At 42.3% G+C, this 14,426-nt stretch overlaps 1 protein-coding gene across 8 annotated transcripts in view; it reads left to right on the top strand.

Moving 5' to 3' along the window:
- The window catches only part of NID2 (nidogen 2), a 57,906-nt gene that overhangs the window by 1,474 nt on the left and 42,006 nt on the right, over positions 1-14,426 (top strand). For all 8 annotated transcript variants that reach the window (XM_034648313.1, XM_034648310.1, XM_034648308.1 and 5 more), the window contains exons 2-3: positions 2-310; positions 9,309-9,541. In XM_034648313.1, coding sequence (XP_034504204.1) covers positions 2-310; positions 9,309-9,541 — 542 coding nt within the window. The remainder of the gene's footprint in view (position 1; positions 311-9,308; positions 9,542-14,426) is intronic.

Here is a 14,426-nt window from a genome sequence, read left to right as displayed (position 1 = left end):
GGTGGGCACCAACGGTATCATCTCCACTCAGGACTTCCCTAGGGAGACCCAGTACGTGGACGATGATTTCCCCACAGACTTTCCGGCCATCGCTCCCTTCCTGGCGGACATCGACACGAGCCGGGGCAGGGGCCAGGTCCTGTACCGTGAGGACACGTCCCTGGCGGTGCTGGGCCTGGCCGCCCGCTACGTGCGCGCCGGCTTCCCGCGCACCGCGGCGCGCTTCACCCCCACCCACGCCTTCCTGGCCACCTGGGAGCAGGTGGCCGCCTACGAGGAGGCCAGCAGCCGCGTGCCGCCCTCAGAAGAGGTAACCGACGGGGGGTGCTTGGCCGCCCAGCCAATGAGCCAATGGAGGGATGGGTTTGAATTCTGGGCTGGAACCCAGGGCATGGCTTGGAGTTCCTTCTGAGTCCGCTCTCGTGCTGAACCTGCTGTGCCGTTTGGAGGCACCAGGGCTGACGTGGCTTGGAGCTGAAGAAGGCTGTTTTCTCCAGGCGTCCTCTAACGATCTGAGAGCGGCTACTTCTAGCAATGGTCGGGTGTGAGGGCCCCAGTGCAGATGCGGAAGGCCCTCAGAACACAAGGCAGTTCACTGTCCGGTTGTTTATTTTTGGAATCACCTCTAAGTATATAAGAATTATTTCTAATTATATGTTCATTGAAGGAAAACATCAGCAAATACAGGCAATTTAAAAAAGAACAACCACTCATTTTCCTACCACGCAAAGATAATCACTGTTAAGCATTTTCATTTGTGTCTTCCAGAGGTTTTTTTTTTTTCCTATTAGTGTCTGTTTATCTGTCGCTGTCCATTAACACTAATGGGTTCGCACTGCACATACTGTTTTGCAAGCTATTTTTTTCACTCAGTATATTGTAAATATGTTTCAGTGTCACTAAATGTGTTTCTACAACATCATTTATAATATCTGCATAATATCCTACCCAGTGAATTTACCACTGTGTCCAGTGGTCATTAAGGTTATTTCCAGTTTTTCATCGTTATAAATAATTTTGTGAAGCACCTTTTTTTTTTTTTTTTTTTTTTTTAAGCTAAGTCTTTCCACATGTCCTTACTAGATATTCCGGGAAGTGGAACTGGTGGGTCAGAGAGGATCCACTTTTTATGAGGTTCTTGATAGCTTTTGCCAAGTTACTCTGCAGACATCAGTTTACATGCTCCATGGTTTACAGGGGACTGTCCTCTATTTGTTTTAAAGTGTCTACTGAGAAGGTAAAACAACCTGGGCTCCCAGTCTTAAGGCTTGGCAGCAACATTTAAAGTACTCCTAATGGACATCAGTTGGGACCAGGGTGGCTTGGCAAATGGGGACCTGCCTCATTCCTGGAATAGGTAAGGGCTTCCTCCTGTGAAATAAGACCTGAATCTAAAATTTCATTCTCAAAGGGCCGAAACTCCTGTAATTTATCTTTATTTGACTCATCGTAGTTGTTTCTTAGCTATAGAAAGATGGCACATACCCTCCCTGAAAGATTAAGCAGCCTGCCTGCTCTCACTAAGTAGTTCAAGATGGTGGCCATTTTGTTTTGTATTCTGTAAGAGAAATATTCCCAAAAAGCTATTCTAAGAAGATCTAGAAATAAAAGATATTTGAATTTGTGATTTTTTTGACATTCATTTTTTTGTAAGGCAGCATTTAGTTTTGTTTATTAACTTTGTTTTACAGATGTGGGTTTGACATTTCAGTTATTCAATTCAACAGAATACATTCAATTCAACCAAATATATTGGGTATTTCCTTCGTGCAGGGCATTGGGCTAGGTGGAGGGTTGGAGAAAGATGAATAAGATAAGGCTCCTTGTCATGTTGAATTCATTCATTCACTCATTCATTCATTTTTGTATATAAGTTTTAAAAACTTATTTAAAATTAGGGGCTTGGTGGCTCAGTTGGTTGAGCAATGGATTCTTGATTTCCGCTCAGGTTGTGATCTCAGAGTCCTGAGATTAAGCCTGGCAGCAGCTCCCCTCTCAGCAGGGAGTCTGCTTCCCCTCTCTTTCCCTCCACCCCTCCCCCAACTTGTGCGCTCTCTAAAATAAGTAAATAAATCTTAAAAATAAAATTAAATTAAATATAACATACCTATCATAGAAAACTTAGAAAATTAGAAAATAAGAATATAAACATTATTTATAATTCCACCAACCAGAGGTGACCACTGCTAATACGTTATTGTGTTTTCTGCCAGTCCTTTTTTGTAAACATCATGTATCTTATATGTGGCATATGCATATAAGTGTGTGTATAAGCAATTTATATGTAAATGTAGTTAAGATTTATTCATCCAGCAAACTGGTTTTGCACACTTACTGTGGTTCAGAACTGGTATAGACACAGTGAAAGAAAATACTCTTTGTTCGCAAGGACCTCATAGTTTAGTGGGGACTTTGATTATGTTCAATATGGTAAGTGTAGAAGCATCTTCCCTTAAGAAGACTAACTCGGCACCTTCCTGGTTAGGAGACTCAATCTGGGAAGGTTATAATGAGGAAGTAGCTTTGAATCTGAGTTGAGCACAGTGGAACAGTCTCAGAAGAAATAGCATGTGATGTATCACCCGCGTGCTGTAAAGTGTACTGTGTTTTGCACCTTCCATGTGGTGCATTACTGAATAGGAAGGGTGGTTGGGCATGAGGATGAAAAAGCCATGGGGTGGGGACAGATCATGCTCTGCTGGGAGTTTGGATTTGTTATTTGGCAGTGGGTAGGTTTTGAAGGATTTTAAGCAAGGGATTGGATTTCTACCCCCCTCCCCCCGGAGTTCTTTTTGTCTGTATTGAGAAGGTAAGGGCTCAAAGGAAAGGCTACTAAAACAATCATTATATATGTTGTTTATTCAAGCCATCTAGTTAATTCTTAAAACAATTATTTTTATCATACTTTCTACAGCAATCCTACAAGATGAGTACAACAAGAATTATTGTTTGCATTTCACAGATAATGGCAAATAGAAGACAATGCAATTGTTGTGAATTGTGCTCTTAGTGAGGCAAAGGCAGGTTTAGAGTATACATTTCTTGATTCTTAGTTTTTTTATTGCCTTTATTTTTAAGTAATCTCTACACCCAACATGGGGCTTGAACTCACAAGCCCAAGATCAGGAGTTGCATGCTGTACCACCTGAGCCAGCCAGGTACCCTGGGTTTTTTTATTGCTTTTAACCCACAGTTTTCATGCAAGACCCATTTTCTTGGCTCAAGTAATGTAGGTGGACATAATAATAATTGTGCTTTTTCTAAAGGCTTCCAATAAAGCTTGTTGTGCTCTTACTACCAGAAGAGTATTTGGAATCATATTTCATTCAAAGGAAGAATGAGCTTGCAATGAAATTGGCTGCCAAGGATGCTGTTGATACCTTATTACTTCCAATTTAGTATTCTGATGCTCTGAAGAGAATTCAGCTGCATCTGTTTTACTTTTTCAACAGAATAGGATGAAGCTGAGTTGAGTGGGATGAATTGGAGATGAACAGTTGCACAGAAGTGCTGGGATGGCGAAATTACACTAGAGCTTTAAGATTCCATTTTTTACAGCTTTTTTGGAACCAAAAATTACAATACAGACAAGGTGACTTTGTTAATTATTGTTTCAATTTCATCTGTAGCATGGAAATACCACCCTTTCACCCAACTTTCAGGGTGGTTGTGAAGACCATGACGATATAAAAAGATTTTGAATGAAGACATGCATTATAGAAGGTTATTCAGTGACTTTGGAAGCAATGACTCAGCCTCATTCTTATTTCCTAACCTGTAAAATGGGGGAGCAATGCCTACCTTACAGGATTGTTGTCAGAATTAACTAAGGTGGCACTTTTAAGTAGGGTGACATTTTTAAGTAGTCATTGTATTCTTTTAGACCGAGTGGGTGTGAATTCTCAGTCAATCTGTGTTCCTCTGCGTTGGCTTGATAGGAACAGATTCTGGTTTTTAAATGTCTCTATCTTGTAAAGACACTGGGATGTAAGGCCTTTGCCTAAGAAGTCTTTAAATACTAGGTTTTCTGGGGCGCCTGGGTAGTGCAGTTGTTAAGCGTCTGCCTTCGGCTCAGGGCGTGATCCCGGCGTTCTGGGATCGAGTCCCACATTGGGCTCCTCCGCTGGGAGCCTGCTTCTTCCTCTCCCACTCCCCCCGCTGTGTTCCTTCTCTTGCTGGCTGTCTCTCTGTCACATAAATAAAATAAAATAAAATAATCTTTAAATACTAGGTTTTCTGAACTACAACTTCTGTCTAGTCTCTTTTGGGTGGGAAGTATAGGAAGATTTGTAGATTCCATCACTCTTACTTTTCTAGTTAAAATCATTCTTCAGACATTGCCGTATGCTGAGTTGGCTTCAGAATTTGTTTCGTTTTGAAAGGAGATAAGGGTTCTGTTTGGAGAGAGGATGTTTTTTCAATTACCCACATTGAAGGTTCTTCTGCATACTTTAAAGAGCCCTGTGATTTGAGTTTTTATTTTAATAGTTCTTTGGAGATAGATTCTGGCAGACAGTGATCTCCCTGCCTGAAGGGCTGTGTGAGTTCTACGTGGCTTTCTTAAACCTTGACACACTAACCCTACGTTGCAAAGTTACTGGAAACTTGAAGATATCAGAGGAATGGCATCTTCACCATTTAAAACTATTTCAGTTGTTGCCCTTTCTCTCCATGGATATTCACGGTGGGTATGACAGGATGTTGTATCTCATGTTGCAGGAATGGCAAAGTGTAACTGCAAATTAAAAGAAGTGAAGAAATATGGGTTGCCTTGGAGGCTCAGTTTGTTAAGTGTCCGACTCTTGATTTTGGCTCAGGTCCTGGTCTCAGAGTCGTTGAGATCTGCGGTGTTGGGAGCCTTGGGCGTGGAGCCTGCTTGAGATTCTCTCCCTCCCCCTGGCTTGCGGGGGGGCGGGGGGGGAGGGGGTGAGCATTACGCTCGCTCTCTTAAAAAAAAAAAACAAATAGTGTTTATCATTTCAGTTAATCTGAGACTCCTTAAGTGTCGTAAGTACCTTATGGGGCAAAGAAGTCATGGTATTGACCTTCAGAGAACTTGACGGAGACATAAAGAGGACTCGTGTTTACTTCAGCTTTGGTTTTGGGGGGCGGGGAAGAATTGTTCTGTTGTTTGAGAGATGGGAGTTATGGAGAACTGGGCCACACAAATCTGTGTGATATGGGAGATGTTTTGTTGACCTGGAATTTAAGTTGAGCCAAAAGGGTGGAAAGAATGGATCTTGAGAATGAGGCGGAAGGAGAAATTGTTCTGAGTAAGGCCTTGCCCTGGGAGCAGACTGAGAGAGCTGAGGCGGGAGACATGGATAAGGGGAGTCGTGGAGCCAGTCACACAACACGAGCTGAAGGTTGCCCATCGGAGGCCTAAACTGTGTTAACTTGTTTCAAAGGATGATTGTTGTTGATGGAGGGGGGTGAATCTGCAGAGAGAATGAGAGGTAAAAGAACAACTTTGTTGTAGCTTTTTGACTTCTGGAGCTCAAGTCCAGAAGAGGGGAGGTCTGGGGTCTCTCCGAAAAAGTTTAACCTGAGGGCTAAAATATAGCTATGAAGATGTACTGAATAGAGACATATATGGAAATTGGTTAATGAAATGCTTAAGTTTTGCTAAAGACTAAGTGTCAGGAAGGATGTCACATTGAGACTAGAGCACAGATGTTTGAGTTTTGGGCAGGATCTGTACGATTTAGGGCATACAAATGAATGAGAGGAGATTGTGCCTTTGACAGTGAGCCGCAGATGCTGGGGGATGGAGCAGTATATCAAGGAGTGGAGGTTAGTGCAGACGCCAAACCCTGGAGGCCGGCAGTCAGTGATGCCACCACTGTGGAGAGCATGTGACCCCAAGGCAGACAGGAAGGAGAACTTCGTGACCCCTGTAGGAGTTACCCTACTTCTTCATTTTCACTGTAATTTTTGTAAGCCACTATAGGCAAACCTGTTTGGGACAAGGCTGGCACTGTTCTGTTTCTTGACCAGATGGCTGAAATTAATTAAATGAGTTGGGAATTTAGAAGCTTGTGGAGGGGCATGTTTTGTATTCATCAGTCTGGGTCTGCCGAATGTCAAGTCAGCATTGCTTGGTGATGTCCCATACCTGAAAGAGAGAGTCAGACCCTGCCTGGTTTCTGCTGACAGCTCTGGCTTTTCTATCGGGTAACAGGATGACAGACACCTTGAAGCAAGGCAGCCACTGGCCCGGATCCTCTCTTTGCTGTTCCTCTTCCCGTGGAGGCCCCCTCTGTCCTCCCTGGGATCCTGAGGAAGTTGGGAACCGGTGACCCTTTGTGGGGTTTGGCAGCCCATCTGAGGGTTTATCTTCAGAGACAGAGCATGTGCGGTTCTTGCAAAGGCGCTCCTCTCCAGGAATGTGGAGACCTTTCCGGTCTGGAAGCTAGTTGAGGAGTGCTTTGGGAGGCTGAGTCCTTCAGGACTTCATGAAGTGTGCTGTGCTCTTTAACAGTTAGATGTAGAATTTTGTAGAGCCAAGAGAGAGAACTTTAAAAATGATCATTTGGTGTGTGGGTGGTTTTTAAACAGACAAACTCTTTTGACCTGTACTTTGGGATCATAAATTCTATCTAAACTCCTCCTTTTTGCCTCTTTCATCAGAGACAAGTAAATTAAATAAAGGCTTGCCACCTGTATAATAAGTGCTTGGCTCAGGGACGGTGTATAAAAGGCACCGAATAAATTTTCATCGAAATGAATTTGATTGACAGAATGAATAAAATAAAGTGCTAAATTCCCAGACTCCACAGTAGAAGCCAGACGCTCCCCATTCACAGCTCTGTTTATTCTCTCCCTCCCCTCCTCCCCCATCTCCTTCAGTTCCCTCACAATCTGTGGGACCCCCTCCTCCTTATCTTCACAGAATTTCTCTAAACTTAGAATCAGGATTCTTCCTATCTTACATTTGTTGTAAGTAATCAATGCCAGGAGCTTCGAAAGCTTGGCTTGTTACAACAGGTCCTTTCTCTTCCTCAAGTACTTTTCTTTCCCTAGCCAAACTTTGTTGATTCTGACCAAAGGAGTGCTCTGATGTTATGGAATCACTGTTCATCGAGGATGTATAGACACGATGCAGAATAGGCTTTGTTTACGTTTGGCAGAAGTTTTGGTTTCCTAGCTTCAAGAGACTCTAGAAAGCATCGTTTGCCTTTTGTTTGTGGAACAGTCAAGTTTTGCTGATGAACAGTCAACAACTGCAAAAATAACAAATACATGAGCCCCCCACCTCTGCCGTCTTTAAGTGTGTGAGCTTAAACAAAGAAAGCAGGGGCGCCTGGCTGGCTCAGTCAGTAAAGCATGTGACTCTTGATCTTGGGGTTGTAAGTTCGAGTCCCATGTTGGGTGTAGAGATTACTTAAAAATAAATCTTTAAAAAAGGAAAAAAGCGAAATAAGGTGTTTCTATGTTAGAGAACAAAAAGAAAATTGTGTGTGGCTTTTCTTCTTGACAAACACTTAACACCTGAATTGATTTGTCCTGTCAGCAAAGTGTCAAAATTATACTTTTTAATTAAGTATTGAAAGGAAGCATAAACATTGGAAGAGTCTGAGCACCATATGGGGAAGGGTCCAGGACAGAACAAAATGCAGGACACTTTCCTGTTGTTTGCTGTTTTATTTAGTAAGATGTGATGTTCTTCTCTGTGCCTACTTTTGTCTGTCTAGCGAAATGGAGAGATAATACCCCTTACCAGTAAATAAGATTTCTAAGAGTCACATATTGGGAAGTAGTGGTATTTATAAATAGCTCCCAGGTCCCTACGAAATTGTAAAAAGAGGGGGACTAGTGAGAGAAGAGTTCTGAGTCCTAAATATAATACCTTTTTAAAATAAAATAAGGAAGGACTCCTAACCGATCATGTGGGGGTGTGGGTGGAGAGAGCGTATTACATAGGTAAAGGCAAAAAGTGACTGGCTGAAAATACAAGAATAAATGGAACTTAAGGAGTGATTTTATGAGGGCCTGGGCACAGAGTTTGCGGCTAATTCAGACTCCTGGTGTCTCACTCTGGTCTGCTTTGGCTCCTCCTGTGTTTATGAATGTTCACAGGCCGCCTGTGTGACGCCTCCCCAGCCTAAGCCTGACGTTCACACACCCTCCTCTGGCCTCTACTATCTGCTCCAGGAACTCTCCTGCATTCCAGCCACAGCTGTTCTAAGTGTGAGACTGTCCCAGGCAGAGTCTCCCCTTCTTTGCTCCCTATTCCTTCAGCACCAAGCATAATGTGTAGTTTCGTAGGCACTTGGCTGAATTCAGGTGCAAGTGAATTATTAATAAGTGGAGTTTACAAACAAACAGCTAACCAGCCAAAATGAGGTGGATGGTAACCAGAATGGTAACCAGAAACACCAGGTGTTATGGTCAGAGAACAAAAATAAATCTATAGGGAATCACAGAAAATCTCAGAAGGGCGGCATTAGAAGGTTAGGAGGGTTTCCCAGCACAGGGAAACATGGACAAAAATACAGAAGTGATAAAGTACATGGCACAAAGGAAGGGGCAGGGCCAGGGTGGGGGGTGCTATGACATAGTCTAATGAAGATGCAGTGGATCTAAACCTGGGAAAAGAGCTTGGGGCAGTTATAAACCACCTTGAATGGGATGCTAAGGAGTAGTTGGGGTGGCCTAGTGGTGCAGGGCACGGACTCTGGAGCCGGCTGGCCTGCCACTGAGTACCATCTGACCTTAGGCAGATCTGTTAGCCCCCTTGTTTCCTGGTCTGTGAAAGGAGGGTCGGATAGCTCAGGTGCTAGCATGAAAAGGCAGATGAAAGAGCAAAGAGAGCAAGGCTGTGAGAACAGTAAGGAGGAGGCCTTTTGATCAGCTGATGGCTAACACTGTGCCTGCCCATCATAGGCGTTCAGTAATAGGTGAATGAATGAATGAATGAATGAATGATCCACCTGAGTGCCCAAGGCAGTAAACTAGGGCAGCAGCTGTAGGAATATACAGGCTAATTTTGGTACTTGCTCTTAGCTCTTAAAGAGGTTTGGATGAGAGAAGTTTGAAACCTTAAAAACATTATTTTTGGAACCTGTGGTTCTTACCTATACATATTTCAAGTATTAACGTAAATGATAAAAGAGAATTATGATAATAATATAGCTTACACAATTACAACTTGTAGAGGAAACTGAAAAGAGTATAAGGTATAAAAGCAATTTGGAGGAATCCTGAGAAGGGGGAAGACCCTTGTACTTTATGATGCGTTGCTTGCATTGTTTTGTTTTTCGTTTCTTGTTTTATTAAGAATATTTCCTATTTTTTGTTTTTCATAGCTGAACACTTTCCAGGCAGTTTTGGCATCTGATGAGTCTGATACCTACGCCCTCTTTCTGTACCCTGCCAATGGCCTTCAGTTCTTTGGAACCCGCCCCAAAGAGTCTTACAACGTCCAGCTCGAGCTTCCCGCCCGGGTGGGCTTCTGCCGAGGGGAGGTCGATGACTCGAAGAGAGAAGGACCCTATTTCAGCTTGACTAGCACTGAACAGACTGTGAAAAATCTCTACCAGTAAGTAAACCCTTCCCTGTCTGATGTAAGGACCCTATGGAGCTACCCAAACTCGAGTGCCTCTAAGACCATTAAGTAATATCTTGGTGGCTTCTAAGGGAGGTGTCAGGTCAAAACCAGACACTAGATTAGACCCTGGGGGGAGCAAATTCGCCAAAATATAAAAGACCCTTTTTCTTCCTGCCCTATTGGGTATAGATACCGGAAACAGAACAGTGTGTATGTGTTTGCACAGCCACTGAGGCTTACTATGAAAAACATTGCTCTTGGAGCCACATAAAAATATCCAGTAATGTAATTGCCCAGAGTGAGATTTTTCCAGGTTAATCATTTCACAAGGAGGAGATGTTGTGATTTAGTCTTTTAGACAGATACATGTTAAAAGTTAAATCGAGAATAGTGTTATTTGGGGAAAAGGGAAAACCAGACACATGGGTAGCATTTAGAGGTCTCAGGGTTTCTGTGTGGCTTCATTAACTGAAACCGTTGGTTTTCCATGAGGTAGCCAGCGCATTCCTGAGGCCCGTCAGAGGCTTACCCTGCTAGGGTAAGAATAAGCCCCTTTTGCTGTTTGTCAGTCCACATAGCAGTTGATATTTATTAATTTCAGGGCTTGTGAAAAAATATCTTTGCTTTTATTCCTTTCCCAAATCCTGGTCCAGAAGCCAGGCAGAATACACTGGTTCCTTAGCCTTGCTTAACTGCTTCTCCCTTCCACGACATTATTCCTGGGCACTGGAACACCTTACACTTCTGCGTGCCATCTGCTTTGCTCAGCGGCCAGGGAGCAGCCCTACCACCAAATATGGTTACCTAGAGCTGACGTTTACTGAGAGCTTCTTACTTGCCAAACACTGTGTAAAACACTTTCCAGAAGTTAATTAAAACTCACAAGAATCCTAGGAGGTAAGTTCTACTATTTTCTCAATTTGACAAATGAGCTTAGGGAAGTTAAGTTGCCTGTGACCTCGAAGCTACTCGGTGGCAAAAATTCGAACACGAGGGGCGCCTGGGTGGCAGAGCGGTTAAGCGTCTGCCTTCGGCTCAGGGCGTGATCCCGGCGTTATGGGATCGAGCCCCACGTCAGGCTCCTCTGCTATGAGCCTGCTTCTTCCTTTTCCACTCCCCCTGCTTGTGTTCCCTCTCTCGCTGGCTGTCTCTATCTCTGTCTTATAAATAAATAAAAAATCTTTAAAAAAAAAAAAATTCGAACACGAGTCTAGAGTCCCGAGCGACTTCTTTTGTGCCGAAGCCTGGTCTCTTTTCCCAATCTTATGACCCACCATGGGCATCTTTAGGTCTCCATCGAGACTGCCCTTTGGTCCACACGTGAGAAAACTTAGCTCTTTGCTTTCCCTCCTCTGGTTCCACCTTCCTCTTCCGCTCTGGAGCCGCCAGATTCTCTACTCCCCAGACCTTACTGAGAGCTCACAATGGGTCGAGCTCTTGAAATACAAAGATGTGTGAGGCCCCGGCTCCGCACATTAGCAGCCTGCGCTCTGGTGGGTCAGCAGATGAGAGGATCAACGGCTCCGGAGCACTGGAAGGAGCGCCACCTGTACTCAGGGTACAGGAGGCAGTGGGGGCCAAAAAGCCTGTAGGAAAAAGCAATTGCGCTCCCCCACCACGGTGATAGAGACCCCAAGGAACCGATGCGCACACGCATGCGCATACGTGCACGCACACACGCATGCGCGCGCACCCAAGCAGGGCTCCCGTTTACCTCCTTCCATGCCCGCCCTCGTTTGTATCCTTGAAGCTTCCTAGAAACCTCGCAGTTGCTTGATGAGGTCAGAAGACGTGGGACTGACACAGGGATTTTTCCTTAGTACAAGCCATGCTTAACTTAAAAAAGAAAGCACAAACAAGGCAGAATAATATGAAATCAAAGCACAAATCACCCACTATCAGTACTCCAAGTGATAGCCAGTATTGGCAGTCATTCTCAGACTTTAGCAATATGCAAAAACTTTTTAAAACCAACATGGTTCTTTTGCTATACATGTGGCATTTTCCCATTGATCACTGTCTTATAGGTATCTTTCAGGAAGATGTTTGTTTTATCATTTTAAGCCTATAAAACATCGCGTCGTATTTATATTACACTATTAAGTTATTGATGAACATTTGACATGTTTTTAAAATTTTTCTTTTTATAAATATCATTGCAGTAAACAGCATAACACACATTGCTCAAGAATCTCATTTCCACGAAAGATAACTTCTTGAGAGAATTGCTGAGAAAAGCTATATAGGCAATCGAACATTTGATGGGCACGAACACACTGCCCTTCAGAAATGTCCGGTTTATGTCCTCACCAATAAGATAGAGCTGTGATCGGCAGCTTCTTTCTTTTCAATATTTGTGAATCTGGTCGGTTCAAATGTTCATACTCTCACCTCTAATTTCTTTGATTTCTAGTGAAACCAAACACCTTTTCATATGTGTAATAGCCATTTATCTGTCTTTGTGACTTCTCTGCCCCTGTCTTTTGCTGTTTTCCGTTGGGGTATGTCCAAAGAGCTCTTATAAATAAGAAAAAATATAGTGAAGAAATTAATCCTCTCATATGGTATAGATATTTTTGTCCAGTTGTTAATCTTTAAAGTTACTTACCATCTAGAAGCTGTAAGTTTAGGGTTGGCTAAGTTATTGCTCTTTTATGATTTCAGATCTTTGTTATTCTTGGAAAGGTCTTCTCTACCTCTAAATTGTAGAAATGTTCCTCAATTTAATCTTCTATTTTACTTTTCATTATTTAAATTTTCAAAAATACACAGAAGGGTGGAGGGAATAGCTAAATGAACGCCCAAAATCTCATCACTTAGATTTAGAAGTTGTTGACACTTTGCCAATATTCATCGTTTTTTTTTGCTTAAGAATTTTTAAGTAAATTGCCAACATCATCCTCATACTAAATACTAGATAATTCAGTATGTATCTCTAAAGAATAAAGTTATTTTCCTAGTGAATAGAATCTTTGTCTTCCTCAAATTTGTCTCATAATTATAAGCTTAAGGTAATAAATTATGTAATTCATAGCGGATTTGGCATAACTCCTCTTCTGGAAATTTAAATGTGAATCCACCCATTTGTATTTTTTGAGATTATACTTTTCTACCTCCTCGAAGACAAATTGTTATTACTAAGTACTAATTATGTGCGGAGCCTCATGCTAGGCATTTTATGTGGTTTTCTTACTTATTCCTAATGACCCAGGGAGGAAGGCGCTGTCATTCCATTTTGTAGCCTTGTTTTCCTTTCTAGAAAATAAATTCAATCACTAAGCTTTCCAGATGACCTTGGATTTGAGGATACACTCCAGTTGGTTACTTTTCCATAATGCACAATGACAAAAGCCAAGGTGGTGATTTATATTTCATTAGAAGGTTATTTTACTTAGTTTTTTTCTGCCATAACTTTTATTTTCCCTCTCTTTGAAGCTTTTATAGTTTTCTCTAACTTTAAGAAGAAATTTCGCAGCTGCAACACCTCTGCTGTGATAATAAATGCAGTAGCCTCAGATCTTCAGGGTTCTCTCTTATTTTCTTACTAACGTGTTTCTTATTTGCTTGCCAAAAAACACCAACATTAAATCTTAGAACATGCCAGGTATACGTAGCATGTTGCACAGAGGATCATGGTTTTGCTTTCTCTGCTCCTCTTTCCCCAAAGTAGCTATAATAGCAGTAGAAACAACTATATGCGTGCGCGTGCGCACACACACACACACACACACACACACACACGTGAAAGAGGGAGAGGGAGCAGTGGAGAGGGAGAGAGGAAGGAAAGAGACGTTCTCAGAATTGTATTGAAAAATATTACTGCTGGGGCGGCTGGGTGGTGCAGTCGTTAAGTGTCTGCCTTCGGCTCAGGGCGTGATCCCCGGGTCCTGGGTTCGAGTCCCGCATCGGGCTCCTCCCCTGGGAGCCTGCTTCTTCCTCTCCCACTCCCCCTGCTTGTGTTCCCTCTCTCGCTGGCTGTCTCTCTCTCTGTCAAATAAATAAATAAAATCTTTAAAATATATATATATTACTGCTATAGGAACCCATGTGAATGCGATCAGTACCTACCCAAATCAGCAAAAGTCTCTTATTCTTATAATGATTTGATAAATTTTTTATTATCTTAATAGTCGTTAACTCTTATACCCCACTGACTGACTTTTGAGGAAATCCAATAGCATGGGGGACTTTGAGCCAGGAATTTTGCACATACACCAAAGAAGTATAGAAACTGGTGCTTTCAAGCTATCCAGACTGTTGTTTGTTCAAAGTTTGTTTGTTTTCTTCAATTTTTAGAAATCTTATATGTAGTTGTTCTCTTTAGAATGTATCATTGATTAAATAATACATCACTGGAACATTTGAAAGACTGAATGGAGTCCGTGTTCTTTTCTAGTAAAGAAAACACATGAGCTCTCTGGTTCCAGATGTTTCTGAACACGTCTCACCTATAACCCATAGCATTTTGACTAACCTACTTTCTTATATTCCCCTTAACTTTGTTCTGCATTTGCTCAACTTTTTTTAGATGTGGGCATTTATTTCTCTTTGAGTTTTTTTACATTGACTCGTTGTTCCATGTCAATTGGTTAATTGATTAATCCATGTGATTAAACAGGGAAATGTCTATAACATTCTATAGACCAGTGATAATTCAGATGCTGATTGACTGTAGTGTATTGGTTTTCTGACATAACGTAGTTGTTTAGAGCACGGACTTTGGTGTTAGTGCTGAATTCAAGTCCCAGCTCTGCCAATTATTTGTTGTATGGCCTTAAGAAGTTTAGTTAGTCTCTCTAAACCTGTTTTCTCCTCCGTAAAATTGGGCTTGATCACTGCCCCTGCCTTGCAGATTGTATTGAACATTAAGCATTGG

This window comes from Ailuropoda melanoleuca, chromosome 20, assembly GCF_002007445.2.
Source record: "Ailuropoda melanoleuca isolate Jingjing chromosome 20, ASM200744v2, whole genome shotgun sequence".
Lineage (NCBI taxonomy): Eukaryota > Metazoa > Chordata > Mammalia > Carnivora > Ursidae > Ailuropoda > Ailuropoda melanoleuca.
The sequence above is the reverse complement of the archived record's forward strand: the minus strand, read 5'-3'. Positions and strand labels throughout refer to the sequence as shown.